Source organism: Bombus pyrosoma, linkage group LG10, assembly GCF_014825855.1.
Source record: "Bombus pyrosoma isolate SC7728 linkage group LG10, ASM1482585v1, whole genome shotgun sequence".
In the NCBI taxonomy this organism is placed as follows: domain Eukaryota; kingdom Metazoa; phylum Arthropoda; class Insecta; order Hymenoptera; family Apidae; genus Bombus; species Bombus pyrosoma.
Genome location: NC_057779.1, coordinates 2,678,906 through 2,698,961, shown reverse-complemented (window position 1 = coordinate 2,698,961; position 20,056 = coordinate 2,678,906). Strand labels below are relative to the sequence as shown.

General features: G+C 39.2%; 3 protein-coding genes and 1 long non-coding RNA gene across 13 annotated transcripts; 2 read left to right on the top strand and 2 right to left on the bottom strand.

Annotated features, from left to right (window-relative positions):
• The first annotated feature begins 2,354 nt into the window (after positions 1 to 2,354).
• Positions 2,355 to 8,160, top strand: LOC122571836 (cAMP-dependent protein kinase catalytic subunit PRKX). 4 transcript variants are annotated; one of them, XM_043736055.1, is made up of 6 exons: positions 2,355 to 2,649; positions 2,781 to 3,552; positions 5,532 to 5,694; positions 6,065 to 6,328; positions 6,808 to 7,138; positions 7,489 to 8,160. In XM_043736055.1, the coding sequence occupies exons 2-6, from the start codon at positions 3,462 to 3,464 to the stop codon at positions 7,633 to 7,635; spliced, it is 996 nt and encodes a 331-aa protein (XP_043591990.1). In that variant the 5' UTR covers positions 2,355 to 2,649; positions 2,781 to 3,461; the 3' UTR covers positions 7,636 to 8,160. The 4 variants fall into 4 exon arrangements, with proteins under 4 accessions (XP_043591990.1, XP_043591989.1, XP_043591991.1 ...); XM_043736054.1 differs by having other exon boundaries at positions 2,355 to 3,552; XM_043736056.1 differs by lacking the exons at positions 2,355 to 2,649; positions 2,781 to 3,552 and adding an exon at positions 4,880 to 5,019.
• Positions 8,124 to 11,805, top strand: LOC122571831 (sodium channel protein Nach-like). 4 transcript variants are annotated; one of them, XM_043736041.1, is made up of 9 exons: positions 8,124 to 8,254; positions 8,375 to 9,050; positions 9,138 to 9,395; positions 9,509 to 9,653; positions 9,740 to 9,817; positions 9,878 to 10,105; positions 10,177 to 10,343; positions 10,427 to 10,527; positions 10,599 to 11,805. In XM_043736041.1, the coding sequence occupies exons 2-9, from the start codon at positions 8,467 to 8,469 to the stop codon at positions 10,772 to 10,774; spliced, it is 1,737 nt and encodes a 578-aa protein (XP_043591976.1). In that variant the 5' UTR covers positions 8,124 to 8,254; positions 8,375 to 8,466; the 3' UTR covers positions 10,775 to 11,805. The 4 variants fall into 4 exon arrangements, with proteins under 4 accessions (XP_043591976.1, XP_043591977.1, XP_043591975.1 ...); XM_043736042.1 differs by lacking the exon at positions 8,124 to 8,254 and having other exon boundaries at positions 8,304 to 8,764; positions 8,834 to 9,050; XM_043736040.1 differs by lacking the exon at positions 8,124 to 8,254 and having other exon boundaries at positions 8,304 to 9,050.
• A 201-nt stretch (positions 11,806 to 12,006) lies between these two features.
• LOC122571842 lies at positions 12,007 to 13,497 on the bottom strand. The gene is made up of 3 exons (XR_006318248.1): positions 12,747 to 13,497; positions 12,530 to 12,687; positions 12,007 to 12,356 (listed from the first exon to the last, which is right to left on the bottom strand). It is a non-coding gene; the product is annotated as an uncharacterized LOC122571842 (long non-coding RNA).
• Positions 13,498 to 14,423: 926 nt separating this feature from the next.
• On the bottom strand, positions 14,424 to 20,034 carry LOC122571834 (carbohydrate sulfotransferase 11). 4 transcript variants are annotated; one of them, XM_043736053.1, is made up of 6 exons: positions 19,705 to 20,034; positions 19,551 to 19,613; positions 17,635 to 18,038; positions 16,089 to 16,376; positions 15,765 to 16,000; positions 14,424 to 15,307 (listed from the first exon to the last, which is right to left on the bottom strand). In XM_043736053.1, the coding sequence occupies exons 3-6, from the start codon at positions 17,956 to 17,958 to the stop codon at positions 15,142 to 15,144; spliced, it is 1,014 nt and encodes a 337-aa protein (XP_043591988.1). In that variant the 5' UTR covers positions 17,959 to 18,038; positions 19,551 to 19,613; positions 19,705 to 20,034; the 3' UTR covers positions 14,424 to 15,141. The 4 variants fall into 4 exon arrangements, with proteins under 4 accessions (XP_043591988.1, XP_043591986.1, XP_043591985.1 ...); XM_043736051.1 differs by having other exon boundaries at positions 19,551 to 20,034; XM_043736050.1 differs by lacking the exon at positions 19,551 to 19,613.
• Between the last annotated feature and the right edge of the window lie 22 nt (positions 20,035 to 20,056).

The window sequence follows — 20,056 nt, the reverse complement described above, 5'->3', positions numbered from 1 at the left end:
TTATCACGTACGAGGTTAACGTGTCATTTACTTCGTGGCCTTTCACCATAATCGTTTCGATGTATCGAAGCATCGTAAAACATCTATAAAGTAAGAGGAATAAGATACTCGTTCTTCGAATAGGAAATAACATTTGTCCAGTCGATGTTCCCAATCGAGCACGTGTCACCTCGTTCTCTAAACGAAGAAATACTGGCATTGATTCGGATCCAGAAGTCGTGGGCGAGCATGAACGTCATTTGGATTTGCAACTTCCTCGTCCTTGAGGAGCAAGCGATATTTCTGCGGTCCGAAGAAACGAATTGTCCGCACTTCCGTGTCAGTGTCGATGCTTGGACGGTAGGAAATTACTCGCAGAAAAGGCGCGCTGCCGTCGTTGATCCAGATGCTCCGTTAACGCTTCAAATATAAAAATAATCGGAAGAATCATATCGCCGTCTCGCCAACGCGTCTCGTCTTTCCAACCGAAAAATACTTGAATAATTTTGATTTTATGTATCTCCGAGCTCGAACGATATGTATTATTTCCGAATCCTCTCAAAAGCCAACATTCGCTTTTTAACTATCAGCAATAAAGAAGATAAATATTGACGTGCGGCCGAGATCAGACGCACGTTGGAAATACATCATCGACTTTATTGCCGATTCTCTGCTATGTGCTGGAAATTACAGTAGGAAAAACGTTCTATTATCGTGTCTGAATAAAACACAGCAGTCGTTTGCCTACGAAAAGAGAAAGAAAGCGCGAGGTCTTGTAAGGAACGACGCGTGATTATATAACTCATGCTCCAATCGCATTTCTTCAGGGATCGTTTAATTGAATTTGAATTGCGTCGATGGTTTTTAAGGCAAACGGCAGGCCGAATGTTCGAAGTTCTTATAAAGAAAACAACGATACTGACGGAAACATAGAGAAGAATCTAATCGGAGTCCGTTGGCAACGAATAAGTCTGTGATATAAGATTCCCGGATGCCATTATTTTCATTTTAGTTATTAGTGACAATCATCACAACAGTAAGAACTACGGTAGCACGCCATCCTATGGATACGACAATAACTTTAGTGAATAATTACGACCATTAATATAAATGTGACGGGTTTTGATCGAACGATCAGACAAATTGATCGTCATGACACGGTCAAGAATTATTACATAATCGATCGAACGTTTGCGTTTCATGATATCTACTGTAAATCGTACTGGTTTGCCGATAACGCGTCGCCGTGTTATTATTAGAAACGTAAATATTAAAGTACCAGCATCATCGTTATTTATAGGATATTGCACGTTATTCGTAACAAGAACTACAAATTCGTATCGCATCCGTGGGATTATACTCGTCCTCCGTCAAGGCTAACGCGAATCGCTCCAATTTCGAGGCCCGCCTACCGAAAGAATCGCGGGTCTTCAGCAAAGTCGCGGCTCGAATCGATGATCAGTTCCAAAGATGTAACGCGACTAATGTGCAAAGATTTACTGAAATCGGTGACGAATCGCGACAGCTGATAGAGAGGTCTTTCATCGTCAGGCCGTTCAACATTCACAGGCGAAATGTGTCTGGACGATGGCCAGATTCAAAAATAAGCCGAATTTCGTCGGATTTGTGATCGTCCGCGACCACTTGGCGTCTCCTCGCAACACGAAGCCGTCAGGCGTTTACAACCCGTTCCTCTGTATCGTTTTCGATCGTTCGATCGCGATACACTCGCCTCGAAGAACGCTTCTCAATATCCGCGATCATTCCGAGAATCATCACTATTTCCGTAATGTCCGCTTGGCAAGAAACGATCGTGTGTCCTACGCTCTGTCTCATCCCCCTTGAAATAAAGATATATTTCTCGCAAGAAAAATGACAGGGTTCCTATATAAAAATTCTGAAACAACTCTCTCGTCCTACTCTCATCGGATGATTCACAAGGTCCATTTAAGAAAATCCATGAACTCGTTTGTCTATTACTCTCGTCGGAAATCTCGTTTTCAACGAATCTACCGAGCTCTCGGAGAAAGAGGAGACTGGTTTCGAGTCTCTTTTATAATCCGCGCCGCGTTGACGCAACCGCGTAACGGGTCCACGATGACGATTTCGTTCCGCGGCTACAACCCGTATTTTTAAATGCCGCCTTTTATCTTCGCGGCCGGCCGCGAATCTTCCGCGATCGCTGCCTATAAATCACTCTGCTCTCTGGTTACTACAGAAAAAGAAGAAAAATAAAGGAGAAAGACCTGGGGCCACGAGAGATGTGTTCTCAGTGAGAGTTCTCCCGGTGGCGGCACGAGAGGTGGGAGAGAAACGCGATGAAAAGGGATGGAGGGGTGAAGGGGCAGGAGGGAGGGGGCAAGAGAAGGATAGACAGCCTTTTGAGACCCCTCGGTGACCAGTTTAGTTCTGCTTGGCATTCGAACCGCACCAGAGATCATGTGACAGAAGACGAGCTAGGATCCTCGCGCACACTTCGATACAGGATCTGTTTGGAGCAAGTTAGACGAGATACAGTGGCTTGCCGATCGATCTCGATCCACAGTTTGCGATCACGCGACAGTAAGGTGCCTGAGAATCTGTTACCGTGGATCTATGCGCGTTTTTTCGCGCACGTGTTAGCCGAACGTTAATTGTTTATTTTCACTTTCCTTTCTTCTTTCGAAAAAGGTATAGTACGTTATCGAATGTCACCTGTTAAAATTGTATCGGAAAGGAAGACAGTGTGCAAAAACGGTCGATAATACACGCACAAGGACGTCGCTAAATAGATATCGCATTTCTCTTCCGTGTTTCAACAGAGTATCAAGGATGACCGCTTCTAAAGCGGCAGAGCTGCGATCGTGACGGCACACGCAACACGTGCACTCTGTTTAAATCAACAAACGTCAGGCGGCCACGTAAAAACGGGTAGCATACATTAACGAAGAGGAAACCAGGAAAGTGCAGGACCACTGTTCTCTTTTTCCCTCTCTTTCTTTCTATTAGCACGACTCGCGGTGCATGCTTGCCATAAATGACACTTGTGAAATCAACGCACACATTTTCACCGCTCCGAGCGAGGAACTGTAGAAAAGAGGGTCGTTGACAGCCAGCACGCGTGACAAATATACCAGTGCATCCTTTAGTGTTTCCTTTCCCTGTGAAATTAAAAAGAAAACGTTCCATTTTTTTCGCGTTTGTCCCGGCTCGTGATCCGATTTACACACCTGTCACGCATGAAAATTAAATTCTCGCTTCCTCGGCTTTGTGTGTCATCTGTGTTCGGACTTCGTGCTCGTTAATTTGGCGAAGAACACTGGAAGCCGTCACAAAGAATTGCGAAAAGCAGATATGAGGTCGACCGGTCGCCACGCGATCTAATAATATCGCGAGTGGATCGTTGAACCTCGCTTCCTTTCTTTCCACGTGTCCATCGGACGCAGAGGGAAATAAATCAGCAACTTTCACCGAACACCGTCGACAACAGTAGCTCATAAAGCATGTCGGGGGACACGACGTCCGACGAAGAGGGATCGCAGGAGGATTCGCCGCGATACGACATCGACGATCTGGAAATCATCAAAACCATAGGTGAGCGCGACGCTATTCATCCTGACGCCTTTCACTGGCAACTCCTACTGTTCATTGCAAAACTTTCTATTCGTCTCTATATCGATACTCAAATAGAACATCGTTCAATCACTTATAAAGAGATTCATTGAACTCGTAACTTTACTTCTATACGACTAGCAGATCGAATTAATAGTATGTACTATCGGATTAATTGATAATTGCTCAAGAATCCTTTAAACGAGGTACAGATTTGTCAAGATCAATTGAAAACGCAAATGTTACTCGTTACGCGCTGTTGATTCTCCGCGAGAAAACATCAGAGACGAGGCGAACTACCCTCGAAGCAAGGAAGTGGGCCACTGGAGAGTGAGAGGCTACCGAGTGTATATTTAACTGCTCGTTAAGTTCGAGTTACACGGCAAGGTGCAGGTGTTTCGTAGCTGATTTTTCACTCTTTCGTCTCTTGTGTAACCATTCTTCGAATGACCGACGTTGGCTAATAGAAACGAGAACTGGAGACATTACGTTGCACGATGAAACAGCATGAAGCATCCGTAGACCAGTTTCTTTTAAACGTATTTTCAGGGTGTTCCAATTTACGTGTGAAATATAATAGCAAACAGGACGTCCGGGTTGTAATCATCGAACCATCGGATCTGGATAACCAGGATAATAGAGTATTACATGATCGGGCACGTAGAAGAACGATAAGCGATCGATCACATTTACTTCGGTCATTGTTGAATTATACAGATAAAGCAATGGCTACACGCTTGTAAGCGGTGATCGATCACGACAGATGTGCGGGCTGCTGCTTTCGAGACGTAGAACAAGTTTTGGACGCACACCAAAATCCTCTCTCGAGTGTCCATACGGGAAAAAAAACGACGTGTCGAGGGGAAGCGTCTGGCGCGCGTAATTCGAGCGATGTAGCCACAGCCAGCGTGATGAATGAACGATATTACCTAAAACATTAACCTTCTCCGATCGAATCTATTCTCGCTCGAAGACTTCCTCTTTATTCGCATGGGATCGATGTATCTGTCATATACGTGTCAGAATCAACAAAGTAATTTGAAAATCATATCGGATCGAGAATGGACGATTAAGTCGTAGCAGAGTCTTTGGCCAAGTCGATAAAACAAGCTATTTTTCCTCGTTTATTTTTTATGTCGCGAGAAAAGAATCAGAGACGATCGATTACGTAAATTTCACGATATTTAAAGCGTCGTTTCGCTGGAAACTGTTTGTCTTTCTAGCATCGACACTTGTTTTCAGCTGTCACTGGCAGTCACCGCGATCGTTTCACAGTGTATACAACACGGTTTCGCCCCTTATTCGCGCCGTTTGCCAATTTTACCGCATTTATAATAATGCCACTCTAAAATACGCAAAACGCCCGTCCGTGATGAGAACACCTCGTGCGATGCAATTTACCGGTTAATTTCGGCCCAGCGGCCATCGCTGCTCTGTTAATTGGTCGCGGTACGTTGAGCAGACCAACTTTAGTCACCTGCATTCGTGGGAAAGTGCATTAAACAGACCGCGGACGACGGATTATGCGACTAGAGAGAGCGTTGATAATTGCCCATTGCCTCGAATGATCGATAACACGAATGATACCTTCTTTTTATTTGCGCCATTACCTTGAATAAGGAACGTTTGAATAATTGACACATATTACAAGACGCACATTTCTGAACGTACGCGATCGATAATCTCGATCATTAAAGAGCAATCGATTTGTTATGCTTAAAAGGTGCAACAGAATTGAACGAAGATCATTGATTATAAATTACAATAGGACAGATCGTGACAGATCATTGATTACAATAAGACATGAATTTTTATCTTCAGGCATTCCCTTAGCCTTGAAAATCATATGCAATCTTGATCATTAACAAATAATTGATTTGTTACACGTAGGAGGTGTAACAAAATGTAATGCGAAACATTGATTAACGAATTAAATGATTCTAATGAGTTTTTATTCTTAGGTACAGGCACCTTTGGCAGAGTGGTGCTATGCAGGCACCAAGGAACTCCCTTAGCGTTGAAAATCCTCTCAATGGTAGACGTGATCAGATTGAAACAAGTGGAACACGTGCGAAATGAAATCACCGTATTGAAAGAGGTCAAGCATCCCTTTATCGTGAACATGTAAGTCGGATTTGCTTTCTCCTTTCTCTCGTTCGATCGCTGACAAGCTGTAACATTGTTTCGTTGGTTACGATCGAAAACTGTCGCTTCCAACGCGAGGAAGTGCCTTCATACGATCAAGAAAGTCGAACGAAGGAGTTTCTGAAAAAGAAAGCGTAATTAAGAACGACGAGAGTGATACTTAAATATTAATCTTTCGTGAACGATTGTACATGTATGTATAATAGTTTTCATACAATTAAAGATCGAAAAGATACAGAGAAAATAGCTCATTCTCTTGTATTAGATCCGAAATTACATTTTTCTGCTTCTATACTATGGAAATCTCTACTGTTGTACCATTACCGCTTTAACATCAGCATGGTTTCAGGCTCTGGAGCGGAAGGGACGAGGCGAGAGTATACATGCTGTTAGAATTCGTAGCCGGTGGCGAGCTTTTCTCTTACTTGAGAGCAGCTGGCCGATTTTCCGGACCCACCAGCTGCTTCTATGCGGCAGAAATCGTCTGTGCCTTGGAATACTTGCACACCAAACACATCGTTTACAGGGACCTAAAGCCTGAGAACCTTCTCTTGGACAGCCAGGGCCACCTGAAAATTACGGACTTCGGTTTCTCCAAGAAACTCACGGATAGGTACGAGGATATTATTTCTAATATATTAGTGGTCGTAATGATGGTTAATACAATAATAAACGATCGTAATATAACGATCGTCTATTTATTTTTTTTTTACCCGATTAATAATAATTACATTACAGATGTTTTTGCAAACTCAAATGGAATCTAAGTGGAAAGTTGTTAATTATTCTTAGTTACTATGTGCCGTCTGTACACAAACATTTGTTTAATAATAATATGTGCGGCTGTCTTATTCAAAGTAGAATCGTTCATGTAGGAATATTCCACGTATATGAATTTAATACGTATCTAACTATTAAACTACAAGCTTTTAAATCGTATCTTTGCTCCGGGAGGTCTTTTTTATTCTTATCTACACATCAGCAATTTCAACGTTGCTGCATGTAATCATACAGCAAATTTCCCGATAATTGCTCGCGATAGGACAACGTTTCATATCTCGAAGAATAATTATTTTAAATTATCGGTTGTAGGACGTGGACTTTGTGCGGCACTCCCGAGTATTTGGCGCCGGAAATAATTCAGAGCAAAGGACACAATAAAGCTGTAGACTGGTGGGCCCTCGGTGTTCTCATCTACGAAATGTTAGCGGGCTTCCCGCCATTTTTCGATGACAATCCCTTTGGCATCTATGAGAAGATATTAAGTGGAAGAATAGAATGGCCAAAACATATGGATCCGATCGCCAAGGATCTGATCAAGAAGCTTCTGATCGCGGATCGAACGAAGAGATTAGGGAACATGAGACAGGGGGCTGATGACGTGAAGAGGCATCGCTGGTTTAAATTAGTCGAATGGCCATTGGTAATTAATTAATGAATTTCACAAGTAAATCGGTAGTGTCAATGTGAAATCATTTCTTTTTTTCATTAGAGTAAGAATAGTTTTTTAAATAGTATTAGTTTCTTACTGAAGTGTGAATAATTTTCTCAGTAATATTAATTTTTGTATTAAAGCAAGGGTAGTATACTAAATAATACTAGCTTCTAGTACTAATAAATAATACTAATGTAAGAATCGTTCTCTGAATGATATTAGTTTTCCATTAGAGTAGAGATATTTTTCCAAATAATCTTAGTTTTCTAAACAATATTACTTTCTCTATCGAAGTAAGATTTTACAGATTTTATATTACACTTTTTTTGTATAAATAGGTGCCGCAGAGAGCCCTGACACCACCAATAAGACCACGAGTAAAAGCGCCAGGTGACCCAAGCTGTTTCGACGATTATCCTGAAACTGATTGGCGTTCCCAGCCTCCATTGCCACCGGAACAACTGGCTCTGTTTCAAGATTTCTAAAAGAAACGTCATGGACAATCGTTCGGACATTCGAACCGTAGCAGGCATTCATCGAAGCAAATTCGTTCAAAGAGCTTCCGTGTCGGGATTAGGATCGTCGAGCTAACAGCATTGTGATGTGTATAAAGTTCCTCTTACGTTCAAGCGTAAGGGAGTACCTTTTTATTTTGTACATATAGCAGCCCTCTTTTGTATTATTTAGTTGTGCACCTCGTTTATTTATTCGTACTCGCTGCGTAGGCTAGGCATTTTTCTTCGTTGTTTTACGTTGTAAATAAAAAAAGAATAAAAAGAGAAGAACGATGTAACACGAAGGAGAAACTGTAATCTCAAATCAATTTTCATCTCATGAAGTCAGAAATCGCTTGAGAATACATGTTCCTTCTTACACAAATAAGTGATAAAAAGTGATGATAGAAATGGTCATAATTTTGTAAGTTATATGTAAAGTATTGTAACGATGTATCGTGCGGCTGTACGCTACATATCAGAAGAGAATTAAATCGTGAATTTTTTAAATTTCAACTGGTTTTTCCTGAAGATAATAGGTATCGCTATTAGAACCTTGAACAGAGTACAAATTCGATATTTTAGTGTGCCATTAATTGCGATAAGATCGGTAAGCATCCACACCGTACATGTTCCATTAAATTTTCAAATAGTTAGTGAATAATTTACATGAACACCAGACACGCGAACCTGTCGTGCTATGATAAAACGCATTATTCTGCATTTCAAGAATCAGTATCGCTTCGTGAACGTCACTAAAGCCACAATCAAGTAGGAACATACCCAGAAAACTTGTTAAGCCGTAAAAGTACCACGATAACCATGTCGAAAATATTCAACAACCGAAATCAGAGCTTCTTATATCTCGATACAAGGCATAATGACAGGATTCTAAGACAATCAATTGCTAAAATTAATGTGAACGTCAAATCAGATTTCACAAAGGATATAACGGAATCAACGGAGACAGAGGAAAAGAATCCAACACCACGAGAGGTTTTAACAGATTACCTGGAAAGCACTTCTGTACACGGTTTGCAATATTTCGGTAAAACGAATATAGAAGTCGGAGTTCTTGGGAAAATCCTGTGGGCCTTTACTATATTAACTTGTTTCGTCTGTACTTGTCATTCCTTCGAGGTACATCGTCTAAAAAGGTGCACGCGATTAAACGCGCGTCTCGTTTCAGGTTTGAGCTTGATGTTAATGCAATTTTTGCGTCGTTACAACGAGAATCCGACCAACACCTACATACAAACCTTCGATGCCCCGATATTCCGCGCGCCATTTCCTGCTGTAACCATTTGTCCATCTATACCAATTCCTCTGAAGAAACGCCTGGCCATTTTGGAGAACTCCATCTTACCCGAGAACGTGAGCAGAGAACTCGCGTTGGAGATGTTAAAGTGCGTATATATATCAAGCAAAATTATCAAGAAACATCAAGAAATATAGGTGAAATAATTTATGTTATAATATTAAATTGAATATAGCTACGGACATCTTATAACTCATCCGTACGTGAATAAAGAGTTTAAACAAATGGACAAATTAAAAGAATTTTTGGATGCCAATAAGTGGAGCGTGGCGAAATTCGTGAAGACTCTAATCAATTGCGAGGACATGTTCGAATCGTGTTGGTGGAGTACGGAACGCATAGATTGCACTAAATCCATTAAACATTCGTATAGCTCTTACGGACTATGTTGCTCCTTTAACTATCTTCTTGAGAATTACGTAGGATCCCAGAAGCAAGTATCTCGATAATATCCTAGAAGTCTGAGAAATTATATTAATATAACTGGAATTATTTCTTTCGATTAATTAATATAACCAAGATCATTTCCTTCTGGATAATATACAGGGGACAACCAAAACCGAAGCCTTTGAGTTCAGCTGATTTTGGACTGTGGAGCGGCTTAAAGCTAGTGTTCAATAAAGAAATGTTCATGATCACCCAAGACGATATGCGTAATTCCACGAGAGTCATGAATAGTAATGGCATGGTGGTACAGAAAAACGACTTTGCGGAACGATCGATTAAATCGAATTTTAAAAAATATTAATTTATTCACGCCCCTTTTTTTCTTACCAGGTATTGATACATCACAGAATGGATTATCCAGGTCTTAATACTAATATGTACACCTTGCAAGTGAACCATGAGTTAGAGGTAATTTATTCAATATAAAACAGATAAAGATTACTAGAATGCATTATCGTTGGATTGCAGATCGCCATAAAACCGGAACTCATTCAAAAGCCAGCAGGACTTCAACATCGTAATAAGGAGAAACAGTTAGTCCCCGTGTGCATAGCAGAAGATCAAAACACTTTGGAATATTTTTCTGTTTATCGCTATTCGAATTGTTACGCAAATTGTAGAGTCAAGGCCATGATACGGCTATGCGGATGCTTACCATTCATCTACGACAACATAGCTGAATCCTACAACATCTCAGTAAACACATTCTATTATTGTAAAAAGATATTTAACGCGAACTTCACAATTACAATTCGATCGATTTTTAGCGTTGCGAGATAGAACATTTGCCTTGCATCCAGAGAAATGCGAAATTGATAGGTATCGTGAAAGACATACAGAACGAGAATTTCACCTGCTCTTGTAGGACTCCGTGCGAGAACATGAACTACGATAATTCGCCTAATTTGATATCTCTGACGAAAGCCAGCTTGCCGTGAGTTAAATTTGCATTTATTGATTTATTCTCTAAATTTTAATTTAGACATTTCTTTTCATTTCGAGCGCATTTACTTTCAGAAATACGACGAACAAAAGTGCTGCGATTAAAGTTTACATGTATTCGCAAACTTTCCAGATGCTGCTAACTCTATCAGCCGCCGACGAAACTTATCTCTTAGGTACCCAGCTTAAACATTCTTGTCATTTTATCATTAAGATAAGTTTCTTTAAAAGCTATTTTACGTTTCAGCATCAGTCGGTGGAATCTTTAGCTTGTTCCTTGGATGCAGCTTCCTCAGCGTCGTGGAGATCGTTTACTTCGTTTACTTGTATTGTCGCGCAATCTTCGCGCGTAAGAGGCACGAGGTTCAAACAGACCACACAACCAACGAGATCTTTGTAAACGGTCGCCGACGTGTTTATTAAATCTCAATAAATTCCTCGAACAGATCTAGCAACGTTCTCTCTCCCTGCGAGAATACTTTTGTATCGAAACTGTGGATTTTTCCGATACGGCAGGCTAATAATTTGACCGAACGATTCGTTACGTGGATTCCACACGCGGTTTATTGTGTAACTCAGGCCAACACACGTAGTCAGCGAGAATCTGGAGCAATTAGATCTATTTCGAGCGATTACTGGAACGCCAACGGAGGCAACGTTTACCACCCATCGACCAGTAAAAATATTTGCCACGCCGTGTTTTCGCTTTGATGTTCTATCCTCGTGGTTATGTCACTTGGTCGGACAGACCTTTAATCAACAGACCCAAGAATTACGAATTCCTGGATTACGAGCGAGGATGGTTAATTGCTGTCTCGGTGCAGCGTACTTGTCTCGATCCGTGTCGAAACCGGAAGTCACGCTTCTCCCGTTGCCTGCCAGGGTAATTAATTCTTGTCGTGGCCGTGTAATACGATAGGAACGTTTTGAAAGCGATCTAGAGCGGCCGTGGAAAGTTCTATGACATTATGCGACGAGAGATAGGAAAATGTACGTTTATTCGACGACGGAGGAGCAGGAAAGGCGGAGAATAATGTTTCTCGTTGTGATACATCGAAGGAAGGGAAGGCGATTAACGCTCCTTAACAGTATTCTATTTATAAGCAAAAATATTCGAGACACTCGAAATCGACGGCAGAATCGGTAACACGATCCACGACAAGTAGCAGCGAATAAATTGCGTAATAACCGTGGAAATTCGGTCAGTATCGCGTGGACGCGTTCATACCGTGGAAATATTCAGGATAGGTGAGATATGTTCATATCGTCTATTTTCGGAAGTGCTATCGAAAATACCGATTTAGTTTTCTGTATATTGGACGTGTTACCACCGTCGTGTAGCGACGAAAAGAGCTGGAACCATCGGTCGCTATTTTCGACTTAACACCCACGTATTTCTTAACCATCGTCCGTATACCCCGAGATGTTTTCTATCTTCGCGCGAGCACTCGATATTTTTTCCTCGATTTTTCGGCCGAGTATCTCTTCCCCCTTTATTTGGTTTCCAACATTTACACACGGAGTTTGGCTCGCCATCAGGCGAACGCGTTTCCACGTGTGTAACCAGCCCCGATAGTCGCCCCTGTGCAGTACAATTTTTCAAATTTACGAGAGAAATATATACGGGTCCCTTTGATCATCGTACTAGTACGGTCACGCCCCTGTTTCTGACGAAACCACCTTAAATTTGGCTATTCCTTTTATTAGAAATAGAACTATCTCTTTGACGTCCAATTATCGTGTCCGTGAAATACATAAAATCGTGGGGGAAAAGGGTAGACGAACATGAAACTCATAGAGAACCTTAAAAGAGCTTAAGTGGATTACGCTTGTCTCCTTCATTTTGAAACAGGTATCGTCGCGAAAGCGACGCGGAGAGGGAGCAGTCGTTAATTGGATGGAGGAAAAACTGGTATCTGGCATATCCTGAGTAATCGTAGATCTATCAAGGATATCTGGTTATCGACGAACGTGTGTGATACTCTTTGTGCTTCTTACTTCACTCCTAAAATCAACAAAAATAAAAATGATAATATACAACACTTTACTACGAAGCAGAGATTTTGTTGTAAAGTAACAGAGTGCACCATTGTTGCGGAGACTTCAATGATCACTACAATAGGAAGCAGACGTTAAGTAGAGCAATTGTCTACAAGAGATAATCGCAAGCGAACTTACCATGGCGAGGAATGTATTCTAGAGTTAAAACAATCCCGAGTACAACAACCAGAGGCAAATCAGCAAGAGGATCAATATAAAGTACGTGGTTAAGATGTTTTTCGTTTCGTGGGCTGCCTGTGGCATTTTTCAGCATTCACAGAGGATGATTCACGACACTAAAGAAAAATCAATATCAGGTGTAATCACGATATACATATACTCAAAATATTAATACCCAAAATATTAATCGTCGTGTTGAGTATTTCTTTTTTATTCCTTCCGGCGCCTCTTCCGTCAATTCGATTGAACGAAAGTTCGAAAAAAGATCACGAAACCCTCAAAAATTCGCTCGACGACTGAAAGATCCGGCTGATGACCGGAAACGTTGGAGTCAGACGATGAAATCTGAAAACGATCGAGACGAATAACCAAGCACCGCGCCACTTTGCGTACGATCTCCGACTAGATCACTCAACGCAGGATTCACGATACAACGAAGATCCCGAAATTCCTCCAGGAACCGTGTGAAATCCCCACCAGTTCGATCGCGGATACCGACACGTTGCACCTTCCCTTATAACATCTGATCCAGGATTGGTAGATCGAGGTCCCACCACCGTCTTTTACTGGTGAGAAACCAACGAGTTCCGCCACCTCGAGTTATATTAAGCATCGTGAATATCGGATACAACTTCGATGGAAAATGTTCCGAATCGATTCATGATCATCATCGACGTAAAGATATTCGATGGTTCACGGTCATCTGGATGACGATCACGAATCGTTAAGAGTCAACGGTCTCTTAGAGGCATCATGGCAATATGAGAAATTAACCAAACCTGAAACATTAAAATACGTCATAAATTACATCATCTTTAATATCTCAAATTTTGAACTTTTCTAAGAAATATTTGATTTAAAGTGTCTTATATACCTTTCATATACCTTTTAAGAAAAAATGTCAGAAGTAATGAAGATACAGATTTATCCACAGTTCTACGTACAAAACATTCTGCAGTCTTTTTATTTCTTTTCCTTTATTGAATGATTTATCGATGAATCCCTCTTACTGATTTTATCTCTGTACAAGTTACAGATGGCTCTAACGGTTTGATGTATTAAATAGGGCTCGCGACGTAAATGGCAAGTGCGTAAACGTGCGTATCAGCGTTACGGCCAATACAACACAAACCAGTCGTACACCGTCAGTGCGTTAATTTAATTATAACAGGTCGTAAGAAACGGTCGATGTCATTTAACTATATACTAAAGACCAAAAGGAATGAACTCTTATTTTTAAGCAAAACTTACTCCCGCCCACGCGTCAAACTTGGAATGTTGACAGAATTCACGTGCTGGCGCCACGGTATTTCCCACGTGACGAAGTATAACAAAAATATAAAACTTTTTCCGTAAAAAAAGAAAAACATTGATGATTCACAAAAATATTCCAACGCGACGATCTATTGTTTTCTTTCAAAATTATAGCAATCTCTTAAAGAAAACAAAGATAATGGAAGAGATAAAGAGAATTTCTAATCGATCTTTCTTGAGTAATAGCGTTTAGTAAAGAGGAGCCTTTCGATTTGATTGATGGCTAGGGCTATTTTAATCTCCGACGAAATCCTGTTCGCGTAGTTTTAACATTTGATTAAGCTACGCAGAGCAGTTTCTCTTTAGCTAATGTACGCTAACATCGTTCATCATTTCCAGACCTTCGACTAATTTTAACGTGAAAATCAAACGTTAACCTTATAATGGACAAAGTTCACTAACAGATCCGATCTAAACTTTGGACAGCTATTTACGTAATATTTGCCAGAGACACACCTAATTCATAGATTTCTTTATCTCTTAATATTTCTCAAGCTTATCATGTGTATCTATGTATAGTAAGTAAGACATTACACAATTTTATAAAATATTTCTTTATTTCGCTCGAGATGGAATTACAGTAGTGTATTGGTAAAAAGAGAGGTTTGGGCGGTAACTTATAGTATACGCTATAAAATTGATTAATTATAGGAATGTGTGTCGTACAATTTTTGTATCCTTATTACTAACATACGTAGGTACACAAATATGGCGGGAATTCTGTTACAGGTTTACTTAAGACACAATCCACAAGATCTTCTGTTAAGTATCTACATAGGTAAGACGACATTTGCATCAATAACATCCGGATATTTAATACCCATAAACACGAAGAAGATCATTCTCGAAGGTTTCAATTATCAACAGTTGTTTCATTGGCACAAACAATCTACCAACCGGTTTTTATATCCTTAAATTCTTGGCACGGGGGATTCCGTGCGTTTTAAAAATAAGTACAACGACAAAGGAGGAAAAAATCTCTCTGCTCGACTAGCGGCTACTTTAAAGATTTGTGAAACAACCGGTTCGATGCTGCTTGAGCATTGTTCTCTGTGACTCAATTGATTAATTAATAACTACGAGCATAAATACGGTGGAAAGACCCGTACAAATGACCGCACGCGAACTGATCATGTTTGCATATATTGAGAACAGAACACATGGAAACGAGCAAGTACCAAACTATTTAACCGTTAGCGCATCTCTATTCATAATTTGAAGCGTATTATTTACAAAAATCCTCGATGAAAATTCAGTCATGCCAACGAGAATCCCAACACGTCCTCCAGTGAATAATCGAACAGCCTTAGGTCTAACTTGTACAAATCTACCAACTTTCGAAGTTGCCTGTACGTCAACGTAGAATAATACTTTTCTAGTTTCTTCGCTGTTGGCTCACTGTTCACTGGTTTCGATGGGAAACTATAAAAATAACCAATTTTGATTAATCAGAATCAAAAGGATCGATTGCAAACGACCGATTTTGTTTCGCGTGTTGATCAAAGGACAATATACACATAGCAACGAAATATAAAGTAATGGATTAAGTAGGAATATTTCTTTGAAAGGAATGAACATTCATAGTCGGACACTTTGATTGCGCCAACTACGCGATATTGCTTCAATAAATATCGTATATATTTCTAGCTAGGAATTGAATTCTACAAATAAACACCTAAAAAGTATACATATTTTCTTATATAATCCAATAGATTACTGAAATGAATGTGGTAGCGCGTGTAATGCTCTCTCGTAAAATAATCATGCGTGTCATGTTTATGCGTGAAATATTCTCGCGTGTAATAATCGCGTGAAATACTAGCACGAAAAAATTCGCTCATCTATATTGGATCTAAACAAGGATAAAGTAAACGCTTACTTGACTGACTCGACCCCCATCCGTTCCAAAACTTCTGTAGCATCCTCAACTAAGCTCTCGTACTTGCTGACAAGATTATAATTAACCAGGCATGGATGACAGAGCTCGTAAATTGGCTTCCAGTGCTCGTTTCGTGTCTCATTCGACGAATCATCTGTGACGAACTGTACGAACTCTCTAAATGTCACGTCATCACCATTTCTCAGCGATTCTACAGTGGCGTTTTGTCTGTACCTCTGCAAAAAAGAACGTTCTCATTATAATTCCTTTGATATCTCTCTCATGCGAGGCAAGAGAGAAAAAGGAACAAAAATCAAGCGATACCTTGATAATCTTCTTTCCAAAACGAGTTTGGAAGTATCTCGAACTCTTCTCGTGTTTCGCCTCCAGCTTGTTTCTATAGGCGGACAGCAACCTTTCTAAAGGATGCCTGACGACGATCAGTTTGTCGTAAGTCGCCAACATTCGTTCTATTTCGGACAAGGTATAGTTGGTGAGCCTCTGAAAGGTACCTGGAGAATGCGCCTGATCAGCAGGTATTTCCATAGGATCATTACCTGGCCATTTCCCCGTGGCCACCATCAGAACTCGTTTCCAGTTCGTGCACGCAACCTGATACACGAATCCGTCGATTTAGAATGAAACAAAAGAATCACAATAATATAAGAGATAACGTCCGTAATGATCGTGTACAAGTTGTAAAACGCTCTGCTATACAATTTCCAGTTACTAACTTAATATGTTTGAAGAACGACATTATTGGAACTATTGTAGGGAAATCGAGCTTTTTGTTAAAGATCAGGAAAATATATTATCATTAATTATGTTTAAGAACGAAATATGTGATATTTTGCTAAACATTATGAATCTGTTGAAATCAAGGTTCGAAATAAAGAGTAATCTTTCGTTTTTAAAAAAACTTCTACTCAAACTTATATGTTTCGTTTGAGATAATATCTGTTCGCGTGGAGTTTTTATGGAAAGACATGTTACCTTTAGAAGCTTCTTTAAAAAATGTTCTAATAGAATGTATATTTTTGAATATGTATAATAACAAGTTCCATGGTAACAGGTTATTTTAAACCGTCTATTAAAAAAGATCCATAAGATAAATAAAGTTAATAAACTATTTAGTACTAATTATATTTAATAATAGTACTAATTTTATTAAATAATAATAATAATTATTCATATGTTTATTGAATAAAAGGTATGAAAATTATAATATAAGTAATTAATAATTTCATAATAAGTACTGAGCAGAAAAGAGGATTTATCAAGAATAATACCTAGATAAGACTTTTTTATAATGTAAATAATCTGAAATACATAGCAATTCTATAATATAATATACATATAGATAATATATATCTGTAAATACCATGTATGTATTCTTACCTTCCTAACTGTTATTTTCATTACAAATAAATATATCGAATTGAATTTAAACAAATATTATAAATAAATAAATAACATATTCAGAATATTCAGAAAACTGTAATAATTAGTTAATATTGTTGTACTATTATTCATTGGATGGTATTTGTTACATTAATTAAGAACCTTTTAATGCTAATGAATATTGATTTAATATTGATGAATAAAACATCTCTTCTTGTTATAGAAAAATCTTTATTTTTATATTTTATAAGCTCTATCCAGATTAAAACTTTTTTTTCAAGAACTTTTCTTTATCTATCCTCACCGAAACTTATAATGCGAGAACATTTTCTAAAAAAGTTCCACGGCGCATGTTTTAAATAGAACCCATCAAAAAGTTCCATAATTCTTTCGATTCTTAGCTGAAATATTATTTTCCTAAAATCACCTACTCCTTTTCTTGCTTCCTTTATCTAGAATTTATTTGTACCTTGGGAACGTAACAGTATAAAAGTTCGTGTTGTTCGTCGACGAGAATATTCCTAAAGGATTCTGGATTCAAGTCCTCATTCAGAGAGTTTCTGTCTTCGAAAATCTCCTCGCAATTGTACTGTAATCTCTCCTGACGTTCCACCAAAGCGGATCTCGCCAGGGCGTTCGGTCCTGTCCAAGAATATACAGAATCCTCCGTCTCGAAGGATCTTCTTTTCTCATCGTTCGTCGAAGTGCGTCCCCCAAATGCGCTCGCATCTACCATTAAACTTGAAATATTGATAAGAAGCAGAACTGTCCCCCAAACACGGCATTCTGTCATCGTCCTTTCCGTCCACCCGGGACATTGATTTATCTTGATATAGAATTATTTATCAAACTTTTTTATTTGTTCAAATGTTCCTGTAAAGTTCAAAAATACGTTCCATTACAAATGGAATTTCTTACGTATAAAAACATCGTTCAAGGAAAAGAAAAGAAAAAAGAATGAAAGAATGTTATTTTGAGGTACGTAAAATGTTTGCTTTCGCGATCGTGTTATATGCTTTGCCGAGTCAATTTTAATCGCTTGAGAAATACCAGCAGCTCAGCCACCTTACTTCAATTAAACGTCATTGATGTCAATTCTCCCGATTCCAGCCATGCATTCACTCTTCGTAAATCGCGTGCAAACTCAACGAATTATTTAACCATTGCGAAAGAGAAAACAAGAAGTAAGTTAAACACATTCGATAATTATCAATGCAGTCGAAGCATAGAACGATCTATATCGTAACCGGAATCCAAAAGACACGATAATTAGGTCAAGCGCCACCGTTTCGAATTCTTTTCCGACTAAAGTCCTTTAAAGCCGGTTCTGAATGGACAGCGCACGGTACATTTGACATCTAGATATCTAGAGCATACTTCTTTAACAAGCTGCGAAAGTGGGCTACGTTTAATTCGAAACGGCTTGAAGCTAAACCACTTTTCCGCGAAGAAAAAATTCATCCGATCTCTCGAGAGAAGACCTGTTCTAAAATTTCATGATACATACATATCCCTTTTAGGCCATGACACCATTTCTTTGCAAAGATTAAATTTAGATTAATTTATTAAACGTTAGTATGTAAGTTCAAAAATAGATTATGATAACAGAGTATCAATTTCTGTTACGTAAAGATTTTCTATGGAATAAAAAAGTAGACAGCATTATAAAATGACACTGTATTCATAAAAATTGAATAAAATACTCGATAGACTGGCTAATAAATTTTTGCACAAAAATTAAATATTTTGCACCGATCAAGATAATTTTGTCATCGTACGGCATCTTTCTATATTATCATTTTACTTGTAACATCCTACAAAGGTTTAAGATAACAACTATGGGAATTGACAAGTTTCATGCAAAAAAGCATCCTGGTCTAAATACCTTCTGGATTCATGAATGGAAACATCGATATTCATGGCTATGAAATTACTATGCCCGTTATAACTGATCCTTAGTTATCGGTGACGCTTCAGCTGTTAACGCCGACTCTTAACGTCAAAAAGACCACATAAAAACAAATAGACGACATTTTTACAATCATTCTAACAATTATCGTTAGATTTATTTTGAAATTCCCTTATCCAAGTAATTATGAACGAAGGATTAACGGCGAACGAACGAGACTCACCCAATATATAAATGAGCTAACCTCTCGATAACCTTCGACCATGATATCGGTTGAGATTAAAATACGAAAGTGAATTATGCTGCAGATGGAATAATAGACATTAAAAATTCGTTACGTCAATAAAGCGGTCTAATAATCGAACGACGTTGCAAATCAAATCTCGTATTCCATTATGCAATGGCATTGGAACTCGTTCTTGACCGTATCGTGCGAGTTCTCCTTCTGATTAAGAACCATAGTGATAAATACTTACGTTTATCTTTTGCATCAATAGAAATTATCGATGCCACGAGATATCGATGTTCGTCGTGCTTAACTGTCAACACAAACACGCGAGCAGTCGAGCCGGAAAATTATTCGAGCACGCGTCATCGTCCTCGAATAGTCGAAAGATGAGAGAGACTCACCTGTTATGCGTCAACAGATTGGACCATGCGCTGCCAAATTCTACGTGGCATGTTTTACTGGCTCGTGCACCTTCGTAAAAATCGAACGTCCCCCCAAAATTCTTGGGAATTCGTTGCAAAAAATATCGCGGATAAACTGCTTCTTAAATAAAACGACCTACATTTAGCTGAGTCCCCCTCTAGTCAAATTCTTTAATCTAATTTAATTAATCGATGACAAACACGTGGCGCGAAATGTCACTAGAAACACCGAAGATTTCGAGGTAGACACGCGATATGAAATACTTCGGACGGTCGAGCCGATACGATGGACAAACGGCTATTGCCTTGACTCGGAGGCCCCTCTGACATA